The sequence below is a fragment of the Homalodisca vitripennis genome, chromosome 3 (assembly GCF_021130785.1).
Source record: "Homalodisca vitripennis isolate AUS2020 chromosome 3, UT_GWSS_2.1, whole genome shotgun sequence".
Classification (NCBI taxonomy): domain Eukaryota; kingdom Metazoa; phylum Arthropoda; class Insecta; order Hemiptera; family Cicadellidae; genus Homalodisca; species Homalodisca vitripennis.
In genome coordinates this window covers 101,557,346-101,580,510 of record NC_060209.1, presented here as the reverse complement: position 1 = coordinate 101,580,510, position 23,165 = coordinate 101,557,346, and the positions used below count along the sequence as shown (strand labels likewise).

The 23,165-nt window shown below is 32.5% G+C and overlaps 1 protein-coding gene across 1 annotated transcript; it reads left to right on the top strand.

Moving 5' to 3' along the window:
* Positions 1-8,737: 8,737 nt before the first annotated feature.
* LOC124358700 lies at positions 8,738-21,171 on the top strand. The gene is made up of 7 exons (XM_046811000.1): positions 8,738-9,222; positions 10,533-10,756; positions 14,277-14,412; positions 14,512-14,645; positions 16,305-16,430; positions 18,220-18,376; positions 20,240-21,171. The coding sequence occupies exons 1-7, from the start codon at positions 9,162-9,164 to the stop codon at positions 20,362-20,364; spliced, it is 963 nt and encodes a 320-aa protein (XP_046666956.1). The 5' UTR covers positions 8,738-9,161; the 3' UTR covers positions 20,365-21,171.
* The last annotated feature ends 1,994 nt before the right edge of the window (positions 21,172-23,165 follow it).

Sequence of the window (23,165 nt, the reverse complement as noted above, 5' to 3'; positions counted from 1 at the left end):
TAACAAAAGTTTGAGTTCTTCCAGATTGCCAATTAAGTAATTATGTTATTAAATATCATTCTTGACGATGTTTTAAACACGTTCTTGTCAAAGTGTTTTTCAAGGTCACTAATTTAACCAACAAAACTAAAAAAAAGTATTTTTCAGGATGAGTTTGATCAAATTTGATACCATATTCATAACACTTTGACAAGAACGTGTTTAAAACTTTTGTTGGATTACGAGTAAAGACGTTATTCATCCACGCGTCACTTAAAGAGTGCTGAGGAAAAGTTGCACAATAGATTACCCTGAGACGTAAACAAGCCTGGAGGGATAGAACAGCTGAGAGAAGATGGAAAAAGGGAACGGCGCCAAGCTACAGGGCAGGGGGGGGAGATAACGAGATATAGAGTAATGATTTGGAAAAGCTGCAAAGCATGTTGAAGGTACAATAGAGCTCAACGATGTGCAATCATGGGAGCAGATCTGGGCAACGACAATGACGATGTCAACGATGTCGTAAACGTGTACTGGGCTTAACACTAGAATAGATTTACTTCTGTGAATACATCTTTTATGATGTCTCATTCGTATTTACTGTAATTCTAAGACTTATATTTACTCTTTTAATTTATCATCACAATATATAGAAATATTTTCTCCACATATATTTTTTTTATAATGTTGTTTTTATATAATGTTTATAAGTTTTTTTTATAATTATGACTCAGTAATATTTACTAGAAGGTCCAAGTCTACCAAAGTTTACATACACACCTTTGTCAACTACGCATAAATCTACAGTTTGTCCCAGAACTCTCTACCAACATTTTCAGGTATTATTCGTGGGTCAAAGACGAACTAACTATAATAATCAAACTTTCTAAAACTTTATAATGACATAAATAGCAACCATTTTTTCACTTAAATGTTTTAATTTGAGTACAGCTTGTTGTAATAAGTTGGGACTTGTTATATTGCTTTATAACATAAAACTCTAATTATATAAAAAATAATAATTTTATAAAGGTTTCATTTTTAAATGGCTTCTTAAACGTTATAAACGTTAATATATTAAAATCCTCAAATAAAAAAAAACTATATTTAGTATATTCATTTAGACGATTTAATTACAAGAAACCCTAACTTAAGAAAATCGATTGATAAATAAGAGAGACAATTCACTTTTAAAAATCGGAGTACTAAACATATATACATATCTTCATATATATGTGACTACATTGCTTGTGAGCAACTATAATTATTTGTTTTAATTTCTGCTGATTATAACACTACATTGTTGTATTGTGATCATAACAGCCTTACCTATTGTAGAATTTAAGTTTCTTTTGTATTAGTTTTATAATAAAGTGACAAACGTATTTTTTTCTAAAAAACATCAACAACTCAAATGACACTATATGCTCAAATCGGGAAACAAATAACTGGCTTATTGCATGTTTGATCATGCACGTCAAATCTCGTTTTTTCATAATACGGCTCGTTTCAGCAATAAAACACAACACATAATACATTATTTTTATTATGTTAATTTATTTACATTTCATTTTTTAACTGTTTTGTTACACCCTGAATAGTTGATTAATAGAGCTATCTTTAATTTCGTTTTCCCAAATAAATATTACCACAGATATCCAAACCAAGAACCATTTTCATTATATTTGCAGTGCATATCTGTTTGATTCTCTTCAAAGGCACCTTCATTATCTGTTTCTGAGATACACAAGCGCAACCCTTCAAAGGGACGTATACTGAAACGAATCTCTGTGAAAAGGTTGGCTAGAGCAAATACATGAACAGCGTTCATAAGCCCTCAAATTAATGTTCTTATTTTATTCATCTTTTGCTATCTTAAAGGAACTTGTCTTATTCGATAATACTGCATCTCTGATGTATTTATTTTAGGGAAGTAACATAACAATGTGGAATGTTGACTCTCTAATATGCTTAATAACATAATACATTTGGATTAAAACGTCATCCATTTTTAATAATAATATCTACAAGGTATTGTATACATCTTTGACGTCCAAAATAGAGGTTAGGATAAATAATATCCAATATAAAAATGTTTTGTTTTATTCCACTTCGATTTGACAATTTATTGAAGTTTATTGGAAGCACTAAACATGTAGATGATTAGAAATGAATAGAAATTTGAATAGATTACTGTATTTGTAAAATTTCTTCAATAGTCACCAATTGAAGAGTATATATATATATATATATATATATATATATATATATATATATATATATATATATATATATTTACAATTGTAGTTTTCTTTTGAAACTGCTCTAAGCGATTATATATATATATATATATATATATATATATATATATATATATATATATATATATATATATATATATATATATATATATATATATATATATATATATATATATATATATAATCGCTTAGAGCAGTTTCAAAAGAAAACTACAATTGTTTTCTGTACAATATTTCGTTGTGATTACAACTTTATCAAGTACACTTTAAAAACATACACAGAATAAAATAAACAAACAAAAGAAGAAGCACCTGATAATTAAATTTCCTACATGTAAATATAATTTTGACATGTAAACAAGTTTTTATTAGTTGTTAATTTAAAAATAATAACATAATGTAATATAATTTTGAATGTAGGTACATTTGTAAATCAGAATCTAATGGTATTATAGATATTAAGGATATATAAACATGTGTGTGTGTGTGTGTGTGTGTGTGTGTGTGTGTGTGTGTGTGTGTGTGTGTGTGTGTGTGTGTGTGTGTGTGTGTGTGTGTGTGTGTGTGTGTGTGTGTGTGTGTGTGTGTGTGTAAATATATATATATATATATATTTTTTGGGAAAAACTAAATGCGCTGAGGCTTCTTATAACAATAAAAGAAAAAGACTTCGTACAATCATTTAATATTTCGACAGAATGTCGTTCTCAAAAAGTATATAACAATAGTGTATACAAACAAAGAATAAAAGTAAACATACCAACAATGCTATTAAAAAATATCATTCAAACTAGTGATATAACGGTAAGTAAATTAATATACATGTATTAGACATATGATAAGAAATTTAATACTTAAAATACACTCTTAACAAGAGTTTTATGTAATGTATTATACTTTTTTGCAGTATACAACATGTATTATTGTATTTAACTACTATTAAAAGTACAAATTAAAGGGACTAATTTGCATTGACAGTTTGTCTTTAAAATAGTGAAAGTGATCATTATTTTCTAGAAACAAACTATGAAGACTTCCGTCTAAAACGCCATCCATTACGATATGCATTTCCATACAATGAGCCGTTTGCGTATGTACGCATTTACGGTTAATTTTTAAAAATATCAGCGATAAATAACCATTCTGGCTGGTTTCTAAATGGTATAGATTCATTGGTTCTGTAAATGTCGGTATGACTTAGATAACAGCCGCTCTTACCGCTAGTCGCTCAATGCACATTGTTACATATGAATGCCTACAGCGCACACATCAGTTAAACTATGATATACCTGTATTTGATTCTGCAGAGACGTTTTCCTTGGAAAAACTTTACATTCATACATAACTGTTCAATTAAGCCGACTTCACTACATGTGGGAGATAACATGCAAGCACACTCCAGCTCTTGTGGTCGTGTTATTCAACTTAATGAACTTCATCTGACTGTCCCAGAAAACGTTATAGTGGATTCATCGAGTGTTGAGAGTGATGTGCCACCAACAACTGCCGTGACGTATGACAGGCTGGTTCACATGTGGTCTTCAGTAGTGCCAACTCACTGCTTCAGCAGTTACATTGTTAATACATTTTTCATAACTGATATTTCATGTGGACACTTAAATAATAAACAGATACTGATTTTCACCTATTAAACTGTTATACCCATGGCAATAGTCTGCTTTTTTCTGTCTGTGAGCAATTTGTCCATATTTGTTTTTACTCACTGGAGAAATAACTTAAAACACAATCAACACACTGTTATCATTGGAACACAATTCCAATATAATTGAATTGTGAACACAAATCACTCATGTTATTATCACTGGAACTGATACTGACCAACTAAAACTTTACCTTACTAAGTAACTGATTTTACCTTACTGATTAAGTAAAACAGACAATTACCATATAATACCAACATAATGAGACGTGTTTCGGACATACAGCATCGTGCTAGTGGTAGTTGTGAACTCTGTGCCGATATTCTAGTAGGAATTCACACAGCCCACGTGAACTCTTTGTATGCTCTTCCCAATTGGTCACACCTCCAGACGTTCACCGCTCTCAAACACAAGATGAATCCACTTTAGTCATGATTCTCAAGCTGTCGCAAAGTTAGGTTTGAACTCCCCAAGAAATTTGCGCTGTGAGACGAAAAATTCTGTATCAAGTAATCGTGGACGACGAGATGATGTTATTGGTTTCAATGTTGTTCTGTTGAGATAGACACAGCCTTTCTGGCTAGCTATGGTGATATACAAGTCGTAAACCTGTTTACTAACCACATCGAACATTATACTTTACAAGTTGGTAGATTAGTTTGCGTTACAAATTATGTACCATGCGCTCGAAAACACTAGATTGTATTGTATTCTTCTAATTTTTAGTTATCTTATTACTGATATCATCCGGTGTTTCCTTAAAGAAGAAAAACATGACAAGATTGTATTAAGACAAAAAGTAATAGAAAACTTTGTTTCTTTTTCAACCCCAAGTTTTTACCGATGTAAGTCGGCGCCATACCCTTCTCCACCCACTCACGTGCCTCCCCCCTCCCCAGCCCACCCATAACACACCGTCAACAACATGTTTACGTTCCATGATGGATGTTGAACTATGCTGCTGCAAACCGCTGTATGTTTATCAGATACTTTTATGTTGATCGCTGTTTTTACAGAGTAAACTAAAGTACAGTGTGTAAACCAGCGATGATGCCAAACATATAACTCTCTTTCATAGTTGTTTCGTGATGTAAAAAACAATGTAAAACTTACTTTCTGTTTGACGATACGTCACTGTTTAATAATAGAAAAACTGAAATATTACAAGAAGGCGCTGATTAATAAAAGTCCTCATGGAGATCAAATTGTGCTTGTCAATTTAATATTCATACACATTGATGTAGTAAAATCAAATGTTCGGAAAACATTAAATACTTAATTAAAACATTACAAATTATTAACCTATAGAAAAAAGTTTCTTTATCGAGTACATGAAATAAATTTAGTTTCATGTATGTACGAAAAAAGACATAACATGTTTCTTTCTCGTAAGAGAGCACGAAAAATTAAGTTTTCGTTATATATATTTTATGTAAATCTATGGGGTTATTTTAATTTTCATTAAACTTAGTCATTAAGACCTTATATATATAGTTCTTCTCTGGGACAATAAAAACTAAACTTTAGCACTAGAAACATTACTGACAGAAAATAGATTACAAGGTCTGAAATTAGGTGCTTTTTTATTAAATTTATTTATATATTTATACTAGCAGTTATCCGCGGCGAGTTCTCAAGCAATATCGTAGGTGCTGCATCTGTATGAGCACTTCTGGTTCGAATCATGACTTCTGGTTAATTATATTTTCGCCAATGTTGAATTTGCCTTCTACCCAAGATCAAGAATAATGTTCATTTACTCCAGTCTTAGTATTTTTTCGCTCCAAAGCCAATTTTGCCTCCCTCCCGATCAAGAATATATATATAGAAAAATGACAGCTAAGATAGATTTCATAACAGTCTTTAAAATTATAGTAAAAGATAGACTACATTGTCTCTTGTATCTGTATTGCTTGCACGCAATTAAGTAGGCGTTATCTGCACGTTTATTAGTGAATTATTAACTTCCGGCGCCAATGTTGAGTTTGCCTTGGCAAGAAAGATCATTTATACGTTTCAAAGTGAAACGTCTTAAGCATTTATCTGTAATAAACAGTTGGATGTCTTACGACATTGTTAATAACGTGGTTAGGTAATAAGGTGGTATAAATTATTTGTCTCTAGTGTTGGGGTTTATAGACCACTTAAGTGTGAGTTTTTTAATATTTCCCTGTTTACAAAGTGACTTTCATGTTTATAATATTAAAGAAATAATTGTTTCACTGTCGGTATAGTAGAACATTCTTCCATTGCGTGGATATACCTACTTTTCCAATATTATTCATTTTTGTTTGTAGTAATTTAACAAATTATTTATTTATAAAATGTATCGACTAGTCTAAAAACACTCTTCCACGACCCCTAGTTGCTGATATAGGTAACTATAAAAAGGGCCGTGATGCCCTAACTTCGCCTTTTTGTCTATTGTAAAAAGATGGAAATAAAGAACTGTATATTCTATTCTATTTATTACTCGGTCCGTTTCATTGTAGCCCTGATTTGTAAATAAAAACTGCTCTTAAATTATTTTCCAAACACGTACGTATTATAGACGATTACTATTTTACTGCCGTTTCCTTCAAAAACTGTTTATTAATTATATAAATTACTGCCCGAGTTTCAGGAACATAAAGGTAGTGTCTTGATTTCCTTAAGAGGATGAAATATTCAAATATTTACTTCTACTTTAAACAACAGATTAATATCCAAGAGATAGCGGGTCTTGAGAGATTTAATAAACTAGATTATTACAGCATCAAGTTTAATTAATCCGCTTTATGCCTTATCTGCGTATAAAAACAAGAAGAAAATGCGTGTACTTTCTTTGTTTTAAAGTTTTTTAAGTGATAATAAACCTTTCTTTTGCTTGTTCTTTATAACCTGGAGTTCAAACCAAAGTTTCAAGATAGTTTATAGCCTACTGGTTTTACAAAAATACGGCTAATCAAATTCATTTTATTAAAAATTAAACGTTTTTAAGGTATGGAATATTGTTTTTCTATTGCTATATATGCTATAGTTTAGCAAAGCAATCAGTGAAACTGTAGACCTCGAATGTTTTTATATATTTATAATCTACCCATACCAGGATATTGTTGTAAAATCTCTATCTGAGGATTATCAGGATGACGGCCACAATTCTTAACGGATCTTAGCAAAAAGTTAGATGAATGTTTTTGAAATAAATAAGGTGGGGAGTATGCCACATCATTGTCGCGTAACAGGCTTCTCTGAGGTTGCCTGCAACATTTCAAGTCTATATAGCTACATGTGTTACTATGTCGCATGTTACAATGACATAGCATTGTACTCAGTTTGTTAACAAGTTTATTTATTCAGAGATTTCCCCGTTTCCACTATGGTTAGCCTTAAGAACAATCTAAAAATGTCTGCAAACACTCATTCAAATCTCATAGAATGACATACACCATCGAACTCGTGTTACATATAAATGAAGATTCATACAAAGGTTCAAGTCTATAAGTATGCTCGTTCTAAAGATATCTTGCAGATAAAAAACTTTTCGAATTCCTCGAGTGAATATCTTCACTAACGCTCAGACAGTGACAAGGAAACGCTCGTTGTTGGGCTAATCATGCAGTCGTGGGCACAGCTCCAGAGTACTCTATCTGAGTACTCTTCTAGATACCCTATGTGTGGATGGATTTCATCGAAATTTGCATGAACGTTTTATGGAACAAATTTGCCAAAGATACCTTTATAGCCAATAGGGCTTTGTCAAAAAGACGGTCAACAATCCTTGGCATTCTAGTGAACCATGCGTGGATTTCAAAGAAATGAGTATGAGTTGATACCAAATTTTGAACCAGTGGATAAAACTTATATACTTCCACAAATGTAAAATTGTAAATTGATAAACTTACCTAATGTAAATAATTTGTACATAGGCTTACCTTGATTGGTTTATTAAGTAAAACAGAGTAGCAATAGCTATGCATTATTGTAATAATGGTTAAAGCTGTGAGAGGAATCACAATCTTTGGAAACTAAAACAAGTCAACACTCAGTACTTACAACGTTCTTAAAACAAAATCCAAGAGTTAAAGAATTCTTAATAAGTAGGCTGATGTTATACTAAACTTGAATTTAACCTGGTACTTGAGTTGTTAATGATAACTTAATGCACCTTAAATGCGATAAGTTATATTTTAATAAATAAATTAAACCATTAGCTTCATAACAATACATTATTGCGAACGTATGTACGCTACATTTTATTAGCTTTCAAATTTGTAACACTAGATGGTTGTTTCTTTTAAAAACATCAACCTCACAACATTAAAACTAATATTCACGTTTCTCTACGCATTAGCTAGTAAAACATAATTTAACTAAACTTTATATTAAAGTTATATTAATTGATTTAATAATATAAAATGTATATGTCTATATTAAAATTGCAAGTCGATGAAATTATTTATTTTTCAAATTAATGATTTAATTGTGACCTAATTCCAATAGTGTAATATAAAGACATAGGTCAGGTCGTGACATCTACTCTACGGTACTTGTCCTAGAATCTTTTGATTATAGTTTTCTGTACAGCGAAAATATAGAACACAGTAGTCTCTCTGAAACCTAAGAACTACATTGCCGGGACACAGTTCTTCACTAGCGAATTCTTCTGACCGATTCTACCGAATTGAGAAACTTCTGAGAGTTACTAAGCGAAGTGAGGCGTATGTCTGTTGAAATTATCTATGATTCTGTAGCTTGAACTTTATTCCTCCATTCATGGAAAGTTTTGTAAATACTAAACATGTGTATAAACTTTGAACATGACGAAACAAAATGTGTTATGAAAGTATGTTAGGTTTCAAAAATATTTACGTTACATTACTTCAAAATCAATATGTACACATTTAAATATTCAAGCAAGTGAATTTTCCCTTTACAAAATCTAGTATAAATTTATAACTTACAAAGTTCATCATCCAGTTATTTGTTACCTGTATTTTTATCAACATACACATTGAAAATTGAAGAATATCACGTTCTTTCAAGTACTGACTCATCAAGAACTTTAAGGCAATGTTGACATAAACAATCAATATGAATCCAGCAGTTGTATCTGTAATAAATCACTCGAATCGACCGAGAAACAAACGGATCAGAGCCGACGTAAACAAGGTGTCAGTGGTGGGGAGGCGGCGCCAAGTCTTTCAGGATAGTTGAAAATGTGATAAAAACAACGTTAATTTATAACGTCATCATCTGCTCCGTTAACGCTAGGCGGCTGATGGGAGTCAAGTGGATTATTCATTCTTGTCCAAAATTGAGGGAAAGCAATATGCTTACCTGTATGTTGTTTTGAGTTAATTACATTTTTAATTAAATGTACATGCATTACATAGCATATTTTGGTTTGTCATAAAAACCAATCGATACCCAAACCCATAATACGAGCTTTGTTTCTCTGTGTGTCTGGATCTCTGATTAAAAAAAACCCCTTCTAGTTCTTTTACTTCATGGTCCTGAAGGACACGTGCCTTGGATATCTAAATCTTCCCAGCATATGAGATTTATTGTCTCTTCGAGCTTCAAAAGCTTCTTGACACCAGGATCTCTAGTACCACTCTTACTCCCGTTTTATTCTGATTTTCAATCAGGTCGTCCTTGGCCCGTGGTCTTCCCATAAGAAAGGCTATACACCGTGGGTCTCCCAAGTCTCTGTGTCTTCTCGGCGTCTAGATTTTTTACAAATGGGATTCTTTACATCCTAGAGTTTCCTTCAGATATATTTATCAGGTTTCAAATAAGAAATAATGATATTAATTTTAAACTTCGTATTTTACTTTTTCAGTTGTAGTGTGGTTTTATTGATTCTGTCTTAGAACGACTTGGAAGTAAAAAACACAAAAACTCTTAATGAAATTCAGAAAGTAATTGGTTGACACAGCTTTACAACTGGGTTAATAAATTATTCCCCAACTTTAGTAGGATGAAATTTAATGACTATAAACTTTTTAAAGTATCACAATCGAGAGCAAAAGGTGTAATCGATCTGTAAACATTGTGTTATGTCTCCTGTAAGTTATGGACTGCTCTGTTCCCTCAGTTTCGAGACACATTTTCTTTGTTTAAAGTTTATTACTAACGATGGACAATTTGAAAGGATAGCGTAGTTATAGATATTTGCTATTGTTTTGTCTTACATCAACAGAAACACCTTGCTTCAAGAACCTAGAATCTAACCTTTTCTTCGAGGTGTAAAATCTTATACCATAAAGTTAAGCATGTATAAAAGATAAACAATTAAAAAACAACAAGACATGGTGATCTCACTGATCTGAAAATCATTATATGTAGTGATGATGAAGCAAGTATAATACATCGTGAAGAGGTTTTCCAATATAAAATTCTCATAGATGGATTTGAGAGTTCGTCCCCACATTCAACACACAATTCTACTCTTTTGATTACCAACCAACTTAGATTACTACACTACAACAGTAGGCATTACATTCTGTGGAATATGAGCGTAATGTTTTATATTGAAAATTAAATTACAGTTTATGACCGTTTTCATATACAGGCTCTTATTAAAATAACTCTTATGTTTCTCTATTATTCCTAATTTAATTCATAAAAGGTTATATGTTTGTTGCAGCTACAGACACACTAGCCCTGAACCATATCCGAGTGACAGTACCCAGCGCTGTTCTCCGTGGCGATTCTGCGATCCTTCGCTGCCATTTTGATCTTGAGGGTGACAACCTTTACTCGGTCAAGTGGTACAAAGGTGGTCGGGAGTTCTATAGATATACTCCTAAAGAAACTCCTCCTTCCAAAGTGTTTGCAGTGCCAGGTCTGTCCTCACAACTACAGGTGGAGGTAGGTTCTAGAAATAATTTGAATAATGATAGCTTTCAATGTGACCTGATTTGATCATGATTTTCAAAATTAATGGAAAGTATTGGAACTGATGAAAATATGATAAAATGATTTAAAAAATCTGATCTTATATGGTCAATCAAGTATAATATAACTGTAATTTTTTCATATTATTTATATTGTTATGTTTGTTCTTCTCTGTCCTATTTCCTACTGCCATTCTTCGCCACCACCTGAATGGTGCATAGCTCACTGCAAAATAGTGCTGTGGTTTGTAAGAGTTATATGTTTAAAAAACAATTGTAAAAAAGTTTCAAAATTCATAACTTTTTAGTACAATTCTCAAACTTTTCAGGGGTGAGCTGGACCCCTCTTTTTGTTGGAATAACCCCCCCTCCGCGCACCCACCAAAATCCCTGATATGTCATGCACCTCCAAATCATAAGCCCTGCGTACGCCTATGATTAAGTATTTTTTCAACATGATATAATATATATATATATATATATATATATATATATATATATATATATATGTAGGATGTTAAGGTAAAGGAGTTAACAAGTTCATTGTACGAGTACAAATATTTTATAGCTTCATTATGATGTTCTAAATTTCTCTTAGTGGTCAAAATTTACCGCAAAACAGTATAACTATGGAAGTTAAAGCAAATCATTTCAAAATGACATTGACTCACTCAATCGGTTTCAAACTTTGAAGGTTTTAGACAGTAACTCGCATGAGCTTTTATTTTACAAAAGCTTTTTTATGTGATTGTTTCACATAACAGTATGAAATAAGGCATTTTCTTTGTATGTTATCGTTTTAACCCAAATTGGTTTACTGTCAGTTCATAAAAACAAAAATCTATTTATCAAATTCAAAACATATTATATATACTAGCAGTAACTTACACCTTTGTATGCGATTTCATAGGTTTTGCACGTATACAGTCTTTCTGGTTTGAGTGAATTATATATCCGACATCAATGATCAGTTTGCCTTCTTATCACTACCAAAAGATATGTTAAAAATGTATATTTATGGCCATTTTAATTTACTCCAGCCTTAGTGTTTTTTTGTTCCATAGCCAATTTTGTCTTGTTTTCCCGATCAAGAAAATAAATATCACAGATCGGAGAAGCCTAATTCTGTCAAAAGAGAATAAAGATGGGTTTTATTATCAGCTTTAAACTTATAGTTAAAGTTTTTCAATATTTTAGGACATTTAGAGCTTCAGGAATCAATACTTTATATATATATATATAGTTTAGCCAAAAACAGAAATCCAGTGATCATGTTTTAATTTTCCAATTCTCAGAACCCTTCATCAGAAACACACTGAAACATACTAACAGAACTCAAACCAAGATGAGATTTATAAGTTTTTAATTGTATAGTGAAAAATAGATAGTAACTTTGTCTTTTATATCTAGTACTTAATATTTGATAAAAATGTTCAGTTAAAAGTACATTAACGCTATTTACGTATTTGTTTATTTTAAAACTTAAATTATTTTTTATATTTTATAACATTTAGAGCTGAAATTGGTACATTACTTCAAAAGCATAGTCCAACAAACTTTTATCTAGCAGTTTTATTGCCGATTGCTTCAAAGGGAGTCTTCAGAGTCAATTTCTAACCATCTTATGTTTTACGACATTTTCTGTGGTAGATGAGTACTTACCTAATCTCTGAAATCAAAAATCAGCGTGAAAACTAATGGTTACTCTTTTTAATTAATATGTCACAACTTTAGAGACCAAGACAGAATTTTTGCTACTTTAAAGACCTGTGGGGCATAGCACAGAAGGATTCTCGAAATAAGAATAGGCCTAAATTCATACCAGGAACCATAAACATGTCTGTGTAAAATTTCAGTACAATTGGTTGAATAGTTCACGCGTGAAAGCAAAAGCAAACAAAGGCACATTTGCATCATTACTAAATGAGTACTAAGTTTCGAATATTGGAATCCATCCTTTTTCTAAGGTGATAAGAAATCTTTAGACGTAAGCTTAAACACACACATAGGAATTTAAGACACACAAAATATGTGCCAATGAACTCGTCAGAGTCTAACTTGAAAAGTGGAACAAGTTAGTTGTAAAACCCCTGGGTGTGTTACTCAACTGCCGTCTTCGGTATTGGGAGCACATTCAGGCGGTGTGCGACGAAGCCTCCAGGGTGGTTATGTCTCTCGACAGGCTGATAGCTAACGTAGGAAGCCCTAGGTCAAGTAAGAGACGCCTCCTCATGTCTACTGTAAACTCAACCCTTCTGTATGGCGCAGAGGTTTGGGCGGGTGTCATGAGGATAAGGCGATACAGTCAAAGACTGTTATCGGTACAGACAAGAGCGGCACTTAGGGTCGCATGCGCCTACCGCACCGTTTCCGGTTCGGCCGTGGTGGTCGTGGCTGGGGTGATTCCTATTGATCTGCTGGCCATCGAGAGACAGACCGTCTTTCGGGAGGCTGCCGAGCTGGATAGAGAGGATGCCTTGGCTGCTGCCAAGGTGGAGACTCTGCAGGTTTGGCAGCGGAGGTGGACGGAAGGATCGGACGGTCGCTGGACCTTCCGTCTCATTCGACAGCTTTAACCCTGGATAGATCGTGGCCACGGGGAGATAGATTTCTACCTGTGTCAGTTCCTGACGGGGCACGGTTACTTTAGGAAGTACCTCTACAGGATGGGAAAAGTCAGGTTACCTCGGTGTGCTTACTGCCCGGGGTAGGATGATGATGTTCAACACACCTTCTTCGCTTGCGGGCGCTTCACCGAGGCCAGGCGAACGCTCACCACCACAGTTGGCGATGTTTCGGCAGACATCATTGTGGAGCTGATGCTGCAGAGTGAGGACGCATGGAATGCAGTCACCACTCATGTTCATGCGATCCTTCATCAGAAGCTTGAAGACGGATGCCTGGCTGACCCCTAGCTTCCGAAACAAGTAGTTTTGTCCTGGATGGGACATAAGACATAAGGTCCGTGTGACCAGGCAAGATGTCATCCGAAAGGGTTTCGACCTGGGCCCTCCGTGGCCTGTAGGGGGTTTAATGGGTAGTCCGCAAGGGAGTCCCACACTCCGTGCGCAAATGCATTCCCCCTACGTAGAAAAAAAATGTTGTAAAACCCCAATCTTTCCCTGGTGCATGCGACGTGTTAGGAAGTGTTCTTGGTACTGTGCAGTGATATTGCTTGGGTTGATTCTCACTAATCTAGACTTACAGGTATTAATCTTGGTTTTTTTTTAAAAGTACTTGTTCTGTTGTAGAGTTAGACTCTGGCAATTTCATTGCCAAATATTTTAGTCTTTATTATTTTTGTGTATGCTTAAACTTATCTTACCACCCGAAGAAGAGGATGGATTTCAATCCTCAAAACGTAGTGTATTGTTTTTGTTTTACATATAACAATGACAAATATCCAAAATCATATTACCCTTTTTAATGATCTATTGTCTATAACAAACTTAAAAAAAGTTCTAAGCTGTTTTGATATACCATATGTTGTGTAGATGTCCATGTCTAATGCCACACACCTGACTCTGAAGGAAGTGGTTCCTGCTATCTCTGGCAAATACAGCTGTGAAGTATCTGCTGACGCTCCTTCCTTCCAGACCGCTTTATACACAGGGCAAATGGATGTTGTCAGTAAGTGTGTCTCAACATCGGATATTACTGTTAGATGAGCTTTATAAGAGATCTCACAGTATGTACTCTATCACAAGTCTAAGCACCACACTGTTGCAGCTGCTCCCAAAAATCGTCCCTTACTTCAAGGGCTGAGGGCTCGTTATCGGGTGGGCGAAACTCTGAGAGCCAACTGTACCTCTGCAGACTCCAGTCCAGCAGCAAACTTGTCATGGCTTCTCAATGGTCATCAGGTAATGTCAAAATTATGTAAAAATGGTTTGATCCACAAGCCCTCTTCGATACTCAATTTTGGGAATAAAAGCTTAATGGTGACGTTTGAATTGCCATCAGTGGATGGACAGACCTGCAGTGAAGTATTACTTAAGACCAGTGTTGGCTTCACTGGTATAAGTTGTCTAGGCATTGATTCTTCTTGTGATTCACCACAGGCTCCTGATCATACAAACGTTAGTCAATAGAATCAATAGTCCTGAGGTTAACTAAATATATAATACTGTACTTTGTCAAAACAGTTCCAAATGTTGTAGGTGCCACTAAATGTTTTGGAACTGAAGTTCCATCATGTGTGATCAAAACACACATGAACATGATTTAACAATATTATCCATGAATAGTACATGAATAGTCTATCATCAGTTGATAAACAAATTGACAAGAACACCACAGGAAGCACAGGAAGAGGAGTGAGATAACACCTGCACACTTTACCCTGTCTACCATTTGCCCAGTTATTATCGCACGTGCACGTGTGTGTGTCTACCGGATTGATGGTTGTTTGTCGCTTTTGTCCCTACATATTTATTGCTGTGTGTATATGTTATTTCAATTTTTTAGTTTTTGACAAACCCATGTAAAACATTACTAAAGTTATTTAACCACCTGATGATGGAATTTTTGTTCCAAAACATGTAGTAAACCAGAACTGTTGTCACAAGATTTAGTACCATATTTCTAGTTTATTACGCACTTCCATAGCTATAAATCATAACTTTTTATTCTGAGGTTAAAGAGCACTGATTCGTTACATTATCAAGTAGTTCAGCATATTTAGTCAGTTTATAGAGTCAATTTACATATAGATTTGAAAATTTTCCTTCCATATGTTCTTCTAAACACATCTTGTAGTCTTGACCATTCATCTGATAATGCGCAAAATATCACCTGTTTACTTTTTGAGCGCACTTACAAAACAAACCTTTTGCCTACTGAAATATTTGAATGGAGCAAATTTACCATTTACCATTGTTAGTGTTGGATGTTGGGTATTGATTTGTATTGCTATACATAAACATAAAATATTTCCAAAGATTAAAGGAAAGATATTTTGTTACTTAACCCCCAAAGTACTATCATTATACTTTGCAATGTAATTGAACCACTTTAAAGTGTTAGCATCTCAATGTGTTTCGTCCTGTTACAAACGGTTTATTCAATACTTGTGTTCTTCATAAAATAAAATGTAGGAAATATTCCTTAATGCACTAATGAAACTAGAAGTACTAATTCAAAAGTTTGTATGACATATAACAGTCAGTTGACACAGTGCATGTTGCATGCGTCAGCTGATTCAGACAGCTTTTTTGTGCTACATATAACCAATTTTGCTGTTTATTTTTAAGCAATAAATATCCATTATCCAAATACTTATTTAATAATTAACATTATTTGATAATTTTGGCAAACAAAACATGGCAGATTAAAAAATGTATCTGTGTAATTTTTGTTCAAAAAACTTATATACAACATTTATGTTATTCAGCACTTCATTCCCAAATATTTGTTTTATATCTACAATTAATATACTACAATAGACAGTCATTGTTCAAACACAATACCTATAGCCATACAAACATTGTTTTATATCTCACTTACCCATTCCACATTTTCAGGTGGACAGACGTTATGTCACAGTTTACTATGTAGTAAGAGAGAACGGAGATGACCTGGAGACTGCATCAAGTATACTAGAGAAGGTCCTAGTTCCTCAAGACTTTAACAGCAACAGCAGGCTCAAAGTAAGAACTTTCACAATACAAAACATTTCTGACATAATATGTAAAATTTAAAAAAATCCATTTATCAGACATTTTGAGACAAAAACATAGAGATGAAATACAAATTTTACTGTAAAACAATTATTGACTTTCTAGGTTCTTCTAGTTGCTTTCTAATTTTTCAAAAACCAATTTAGCTGTTTCTATTGAGAATACAAAATCTATAATAAAGCTTTTAATGTGAGATATGCATAGTTTAAAACTCAGTAAAACCATTTAAGACATTCATATTCAAGCTCATTTTACTAAATGTGCAACTATTTAGTTTAGACTCAAGTCTAGAACTTAAAAGCTTTAAAACAAAGACATTTCTGCAGATAAAAAATTATCAACATCATTAGTTAATTTTTTTATTGACATTGATTTTCAAATTTGAAATTCATGAACAATAGAATGAGTTGAAAAATGAAAGTATGTAGATGATTAAAACTTACCCAAACTAGATAAATCAATAATTATAATGTGCATTTCCCAGTGTGGCCTTGTCTATGTCCACAGTCTTATTACTGACAGGAGAAGTAAGTCCTGATGTAATTTTACATACCGTACTGTTGGTGTAACACTTATACTAAAATACACTGCAGTAGATATCTCTGTTATCCCACAGGAGGTTAATCTAACATGAACCTTTGCTAGACATGAAACCAGGAATCTAAAGTTTGTATAGTTATCCTAGGTATTATCTTCTTTTATTTAACAACAGTTCCGACAATAAGGACCACATAAAGTGATTTTTTAAAGGATGAGTCAATCTCCATCATAGCCTTATTTTGTCGTTTTCAAGTAACACCTTACTGGCCTGTGCAAGCATGTTATTTAATAGAACAAGAAGGAGAGCCAGCACAATACAAGTTCAACGATGATTAAAAATTACAATAGTCAGACAGGATTTGAACTGCGTTATCATATCATTAACTCAGATCCAAAGTGCTATGCCTTAGACCATGTGGACACTGACTCTTCCAAACTAACCAGCTTTATTTTGTTAAAAACCACTTGAGACTTGGATGGTGCAATATAATAGGCCTATCCAAATATGAAAAACTGCTGTGTCGCTGAAACTGTGTCAACCACTGAAACAAAATACTGTAAGTTTTATTTCTCTAGACATTTGTGCAACCTCCACACTCCTTTAATTCAATTCTTCCCTTAGTTAAATTCTTCATCAATGTCTGTTCATTTAATTGCAACTCTTTATATTTGTATATTTTCAACAAACAAGTATAGCTTATTTTACATTAATATCTATCAGATGTAATACTCTTTGTTCACTTTCTCATCAGATTTTAAAACTGCATATGATTGGAGTTGAATTTGTCCTACCATCAACCTACCTACTTATAGAGACTTGAATACTCTTGCCAAACATCTTACACGTGAATTTAACACATCAAACTAGGATAGAGATATATCACTCCCAAATATCCCACTCGTCCACCAGATGTAGCTGGATATTTATTTATCAGCCACAGAATATATATATATATATATATATATATCACTATACCCTTACCCTTATGTGAAATGAGGGTATGAACAACAACTCTAGGTAGCACCTAATTCATTCTTATCAATTTGAACATTCTATAAATTTCTTTTGTAAGTCACAGAATACAAAGTTATTGGTGATTTGTAAAAGAATCATGATTGAAATAAGTATATGTTTGCTGTATTGTATTTTTATATTAAATATAAACATAATTCATAAAAACGGTTGAGTAATAATTTTAATATTGAGCCTGTCCCACAGATCAAGTGTACTGCCAGCATACTGAGTGTCTACTGGCAGACCACGGAGAAGAGTGTGGAGTTGGAGCGACCCAGAGGCCACTTCAACGATTACCAGTCGAGACCTACTGTTCTGCTCAATCTCAAAACAGATGTGGAGTCAGTGTCCATAGCGAAAGGTAAAATATCTTTACAACACAAATCTATAGTTTATATTATGAATGCAGCGCTTCTGATGTAATATTTGCACTAATAAAAAGTATAAAAATTACGTAAGATGTACTGACACTGTTAGTTCCATATTGTTAAAACTTTTACTAATCAGATTCAATGTAGATTGGTTGATAATAGCACATATTCCTAATAAGTTTGATTAGAAAAAACACACACACATATATATGTATACATATATTTATTTTTTTATTTTTTTTTATTTGTATAAATGGCAATAGCCTAATTTAATTTATATAGTTTTATATATATATATATATATATATATATATATATATATATATATAATACAAAACATTTCAAAATATAAAACACATTATTTTTTTTATTTTATCTACCATAGTTTTGTAAAAAATAATGAAAATATGGATATTAATTTAACAATGACTACAGATCACACACATGTTAATGCACACGTTTTTATATTCTTAGTAGTTTTTGTATGATGAACTAACTGTGTTATCTTTGAGCTCTGTTTAGATCAGTTGGTTATGTTAACATTTGCAACCTCAAAACGGGCTCTGCCTTGAGGTGCAATATTGCTTCTTCCACAAAAAACTTTGTCATGGCAACATAATATATATATATATATATATATATATATATATATATATATATATATATATGCATTGTTTGTTTTATTGTAATTGTGATGGACTGTATGTTTTGTGTTTGCATATAAATATGTATGTGTTATCGTAACTAAATGTATTGTATATTTTGGAAGAGCAATAAATTATTATTATTATTATTATTATTATTTTAGATCTATACACTAAACATTTTAAAACATGAGGTATTTGAAAGAAAAAGAATACTGATTAAAGCCATAAATTTCATTTTAATAAAGCTAAAAATAATCCTGTAATAAATAATGAAATCTTATTTAAATTTTAAATTTCTAGGACTACATACAACACAAATTTGAAACTGTGCGAATACAGTGTCCTAAATTCAATTAGTGGAGGATACTTTCACAAATTTGATTTTCATTCAGTCAACTATTCTTCAGTAATAAATAACCCAAACATGTCTTCTTAAGTAAAAAAAAAAAATGCTTATGAAACTAAAGCTAAAAGCACATTTAGTCACAATTTTGAAAATTATTTGGTTAATCATGCCTGTGTAATAATTCATTCTAAAATGTTAAAAAAAAGAGCCTATAGAGAATTAAAATGAATGAATAGGATGTGGTGAATTCAGTTAATCTTTGCAAGCAGCACTAAACAAAGTAAAGAATGTATTACAATTTGTGTTATATTTGTTTTCACAACATGTTTTAAAGAAAAAGGTAAAATAATATTAATTAGTTCTCAGAGGTTGAAACCAAGTTTTAAAACAGTAAATCCGAGTGTCCAAAAATACCAAACTAAAAAATTATACTTCCATTGTAAATCCTGGATTACTTTTCATTTCCTTGAATATTTCACTGGTCTCATCCTGTTTTCTTCCTTAATTTTTCAGAATTGAAATAATATAGTTCTTAGTATATAAAATTAAGGAGATTGTGATTGCAAGATTCTTTTAAGAATTATATTGCAATAATTGTAACATTACATTATGTTTTAATTATAATCACACTTGCTTGTAAAGTAAATCATTGTGTCACACATTTGATCATGTGTACATATGTAAAACTATTACAACCTTTAGACACATAGGTAAAACTATTACAACCATTAGACACCTGTTCTTAACATACACATATTAATATTACAATACGTACTTTTGTGTGCAATGAATTGTCTATTGTCATCACAACACTAAAGTTTGCAGTTAATTGATTACTGATAAGAATTTTTTTATTACAGACGATGAGCCTACCAAAGTAACGTCCCCAGTGAGGTCTGGAGGCTCCAGTGCTCTGTTCCAGCTACCATCACCTATGCTCTGCTGGAGATTGATGTTGTTCCAGCTCAGTTTTGCCTTGACATAGCTCCAGATATGAGCTACCATGATAATGGAACCTGTGATGTAGATTAGAATTCTTGAAAGTATCAGAATGTTGTCAACTGGGCTTGCTTTGCCTTGTTTTAATTTCAGTAAAGGCTAAAAGTAGGAAACAACATGGATGTGTAGGATTAGACCAAAATGTGAATTTAGTTGACCTTGTTGTTATAAGCTTAATAATTTCTCTTAGACAAAACTACATGGAAAAATGTTGTGTGTTGTAATAATTGTTCAATGAATGACTCAGAACTGGAAGAAGTATTTTTGGTAGACTTAATGTCTAAACATTTCTTCACTGAACAGCAGTGAACTCTGTATACCATCAGAAGAGTTTAACAATTATTAAAAAAAAAAAACATACTCTATGTTAATTAGCTGAGATATAGCATAGAATAGGTTATTTCTTTTCAATGTTCATTATTTGTTTGTATGTTTCCAATAATATTTAATAACAAAAATAATCATTTCAGAAAGCAGTATAACACTTGTAACAAAATTTCTAACTTTAACTAAACAAACTTGTACCTGTATCCTTATGAAGAACTATAATAAAAACTTCTTAACAGTGGAACTAACTTAAATGCTTAAGCTGTAAAGGATAATCTTAAAATAATCTGTCAGATGTTTTACGTTTACTGTGTTATGTGAAAGTTAGAATAAAAAATGTATAAGGAAAGTCTGAGTAATATATGATGATTGAATTTTGTATTTCATGTTTCAAAAGTGCTCCTTATTTTGTAAATGGACTATTCAATGTATATGCACTGTCAATTAAATAAATGTTGATATTTTCAAATAATTAGTATTGTATATAAAATCCATTTTTTTACCTTGATAGATTAACTATTGGAAAGTTATAGTGAAATACTGTGGAAACTATAGCCGGTGATACAAAACAAGCATTGGGGAAAACGGAACTAAAAAATGTTGTTTCTTCATGACGATGCAAATCCACACACAGCCACGTCCTTGATAGCACTTGATTTTGGATGGGAGATGTTTCATCTTCCTCCATAATAATAATATATTTATAGGTATAATTGAAGATGCATACATGTTTTCTCCACACATCATCTGATATATATATATATATATATAATAAAAACATGATGTAGGATTTAATATCATCAAGTAACAATAAACTTAAGTGGTCTTCATGAATCTGCCGGCCCATAAAATCTCTAATGTCATAAAAAGCCTTGTCAATCAGAAAATCATAAAGAACTTTCTTAAATTATTTGAAAATTTGGCTGTTTTAATGCGAATTAAAACAAAATAAAAAAGGGAATTTTTGACGAATGATAATTTTCATTTGTCTACAGTAATATTTTTTTGTTACACTTATGATAAGTACGGTTTAGTGTGGTGAACATATTCTAATTTTTAAATACAATAATAACAGTGTGATATATTAATACGCTGGGTAGAGTGAAAATCCTTCCTGACTGAAACCGCTCTCTACAGCTTTCTCTTGGTTGTAAGACACATGGTTCACAACACTCTTTTTTGTGCAGAGGAAATTCTGTTGAAGTTTGTGACACTACAGAAATCCCAGAATGTTAAGCTGTAACTCATCTTTGATTCACATGTGCCAGAATATCCCAGCCTGATGTTTCCTCAGAGTTAAAACTAATGACTTGACTTTAAAGGCATATTCTATTGCGAGATCTTCACAGAAAATATGATATGAAAGATTATATGTGGCTTGGACATGAAACTCCATTATCTCAGTTTTAGAGAGATTTATGAAAAGGTTGTTACATTGGAATCAATTATTCAATTCAATCATAGTTTGGGAGATACAATCAGAAAGATGGTGAAAAATTATACTAAAATCATCTGCACAAAGTGATAACTTTGTGTTGTTTGTATCATGCTTATTAGCGAACAAAGTGAACATAGGTAAGTCTTGAGAATCTGAGATATAATTCTTTCCACGATATTTGAGCTGAACATATTGAACTCTGAGAGATATGATGTAAACCATGAAATAATGTTGCCTCGCATTACATATGTTTGCAAGTTATTGGGAAGTATGTGATGGTTGACAACATCAAACACTTTGCTCAAATCACAGAAGTCCTAGAATGTGCTTGCTAGAGTCAAGGGAGGAAAGAACAGTCTTGAGACATATGTCACTGAAGTTTCGGTGGTATAATTCATGGAAACCATGCTGATTAAGTATGAGAATGTTGTGCGATTTAAGGAAATTGTAAAATCTGCTTTATACATTTTTTTCTAATTGGCTTTTACCAGAGTTAAGGCAATTGGACAGAAGGAATTTATATCTTGTTTGTTTTTGATCATGGGTATAACTTTGACGACTATTAGATCAGTAGGAAAAACTGCCTCTGAAATTATAAATTAAATAGATATGAACTACAGGCTCTATTGAGAATTTTTTAATTAAAGCTGATGAAAAATCAAAAATATCTCTAAATTTTCTTTTACTGATTGATGACATGACTTGCAGTGTTCCTTGTGCCAACATTGAGTGAAAGAAAAATCATTGACTGATGAATGATATCATGAAATTTAAATATTGTTTGTGTTTATCAAACAGTTGAGTTAAGAAAGTCTCTCTGGTGCATTAATAAATGAGATAGAATACTTAAAATAGATGTTATAGACCACTGATCGGTGATTACATTTCCCTCATACACTTTTTCGCTCAACTCCTTCAGTGAATATTTGCTCGATGGTCTGAATCTATTTATAACCTCCTAGGTAGCCTTGGCTGGGAAGCAGCTGTTCTTTATAGTTTTCTCTGCATGCTTAGACGTAGCT

Excerpts from the sequence above, each read along its gene's own strand:
- LOC124358700 (XM_046811000.1), top strand. The coding sequence starts at position 9,162 with ATGGGAGTCAAGTGGATTATTCATTCTTGTCCAAAATTGAGGGAAAGC. Across the intron at positions 9,223-10,532 it reads GGAAAGCAATATGCTTACCT|CTACAGACACACTAGCCCTG; the intron begins GTATGTTGTTTT and ends TGTTTGTTGCAG. Across the intron at positions 16,431-18,219 it reads ACAGCAACAGCAGGCTCAAA|ATCAAGTGTACTGCCAGCAT; the intron begins GTAAGAACTTTC and ends CCTGTCCCACAG.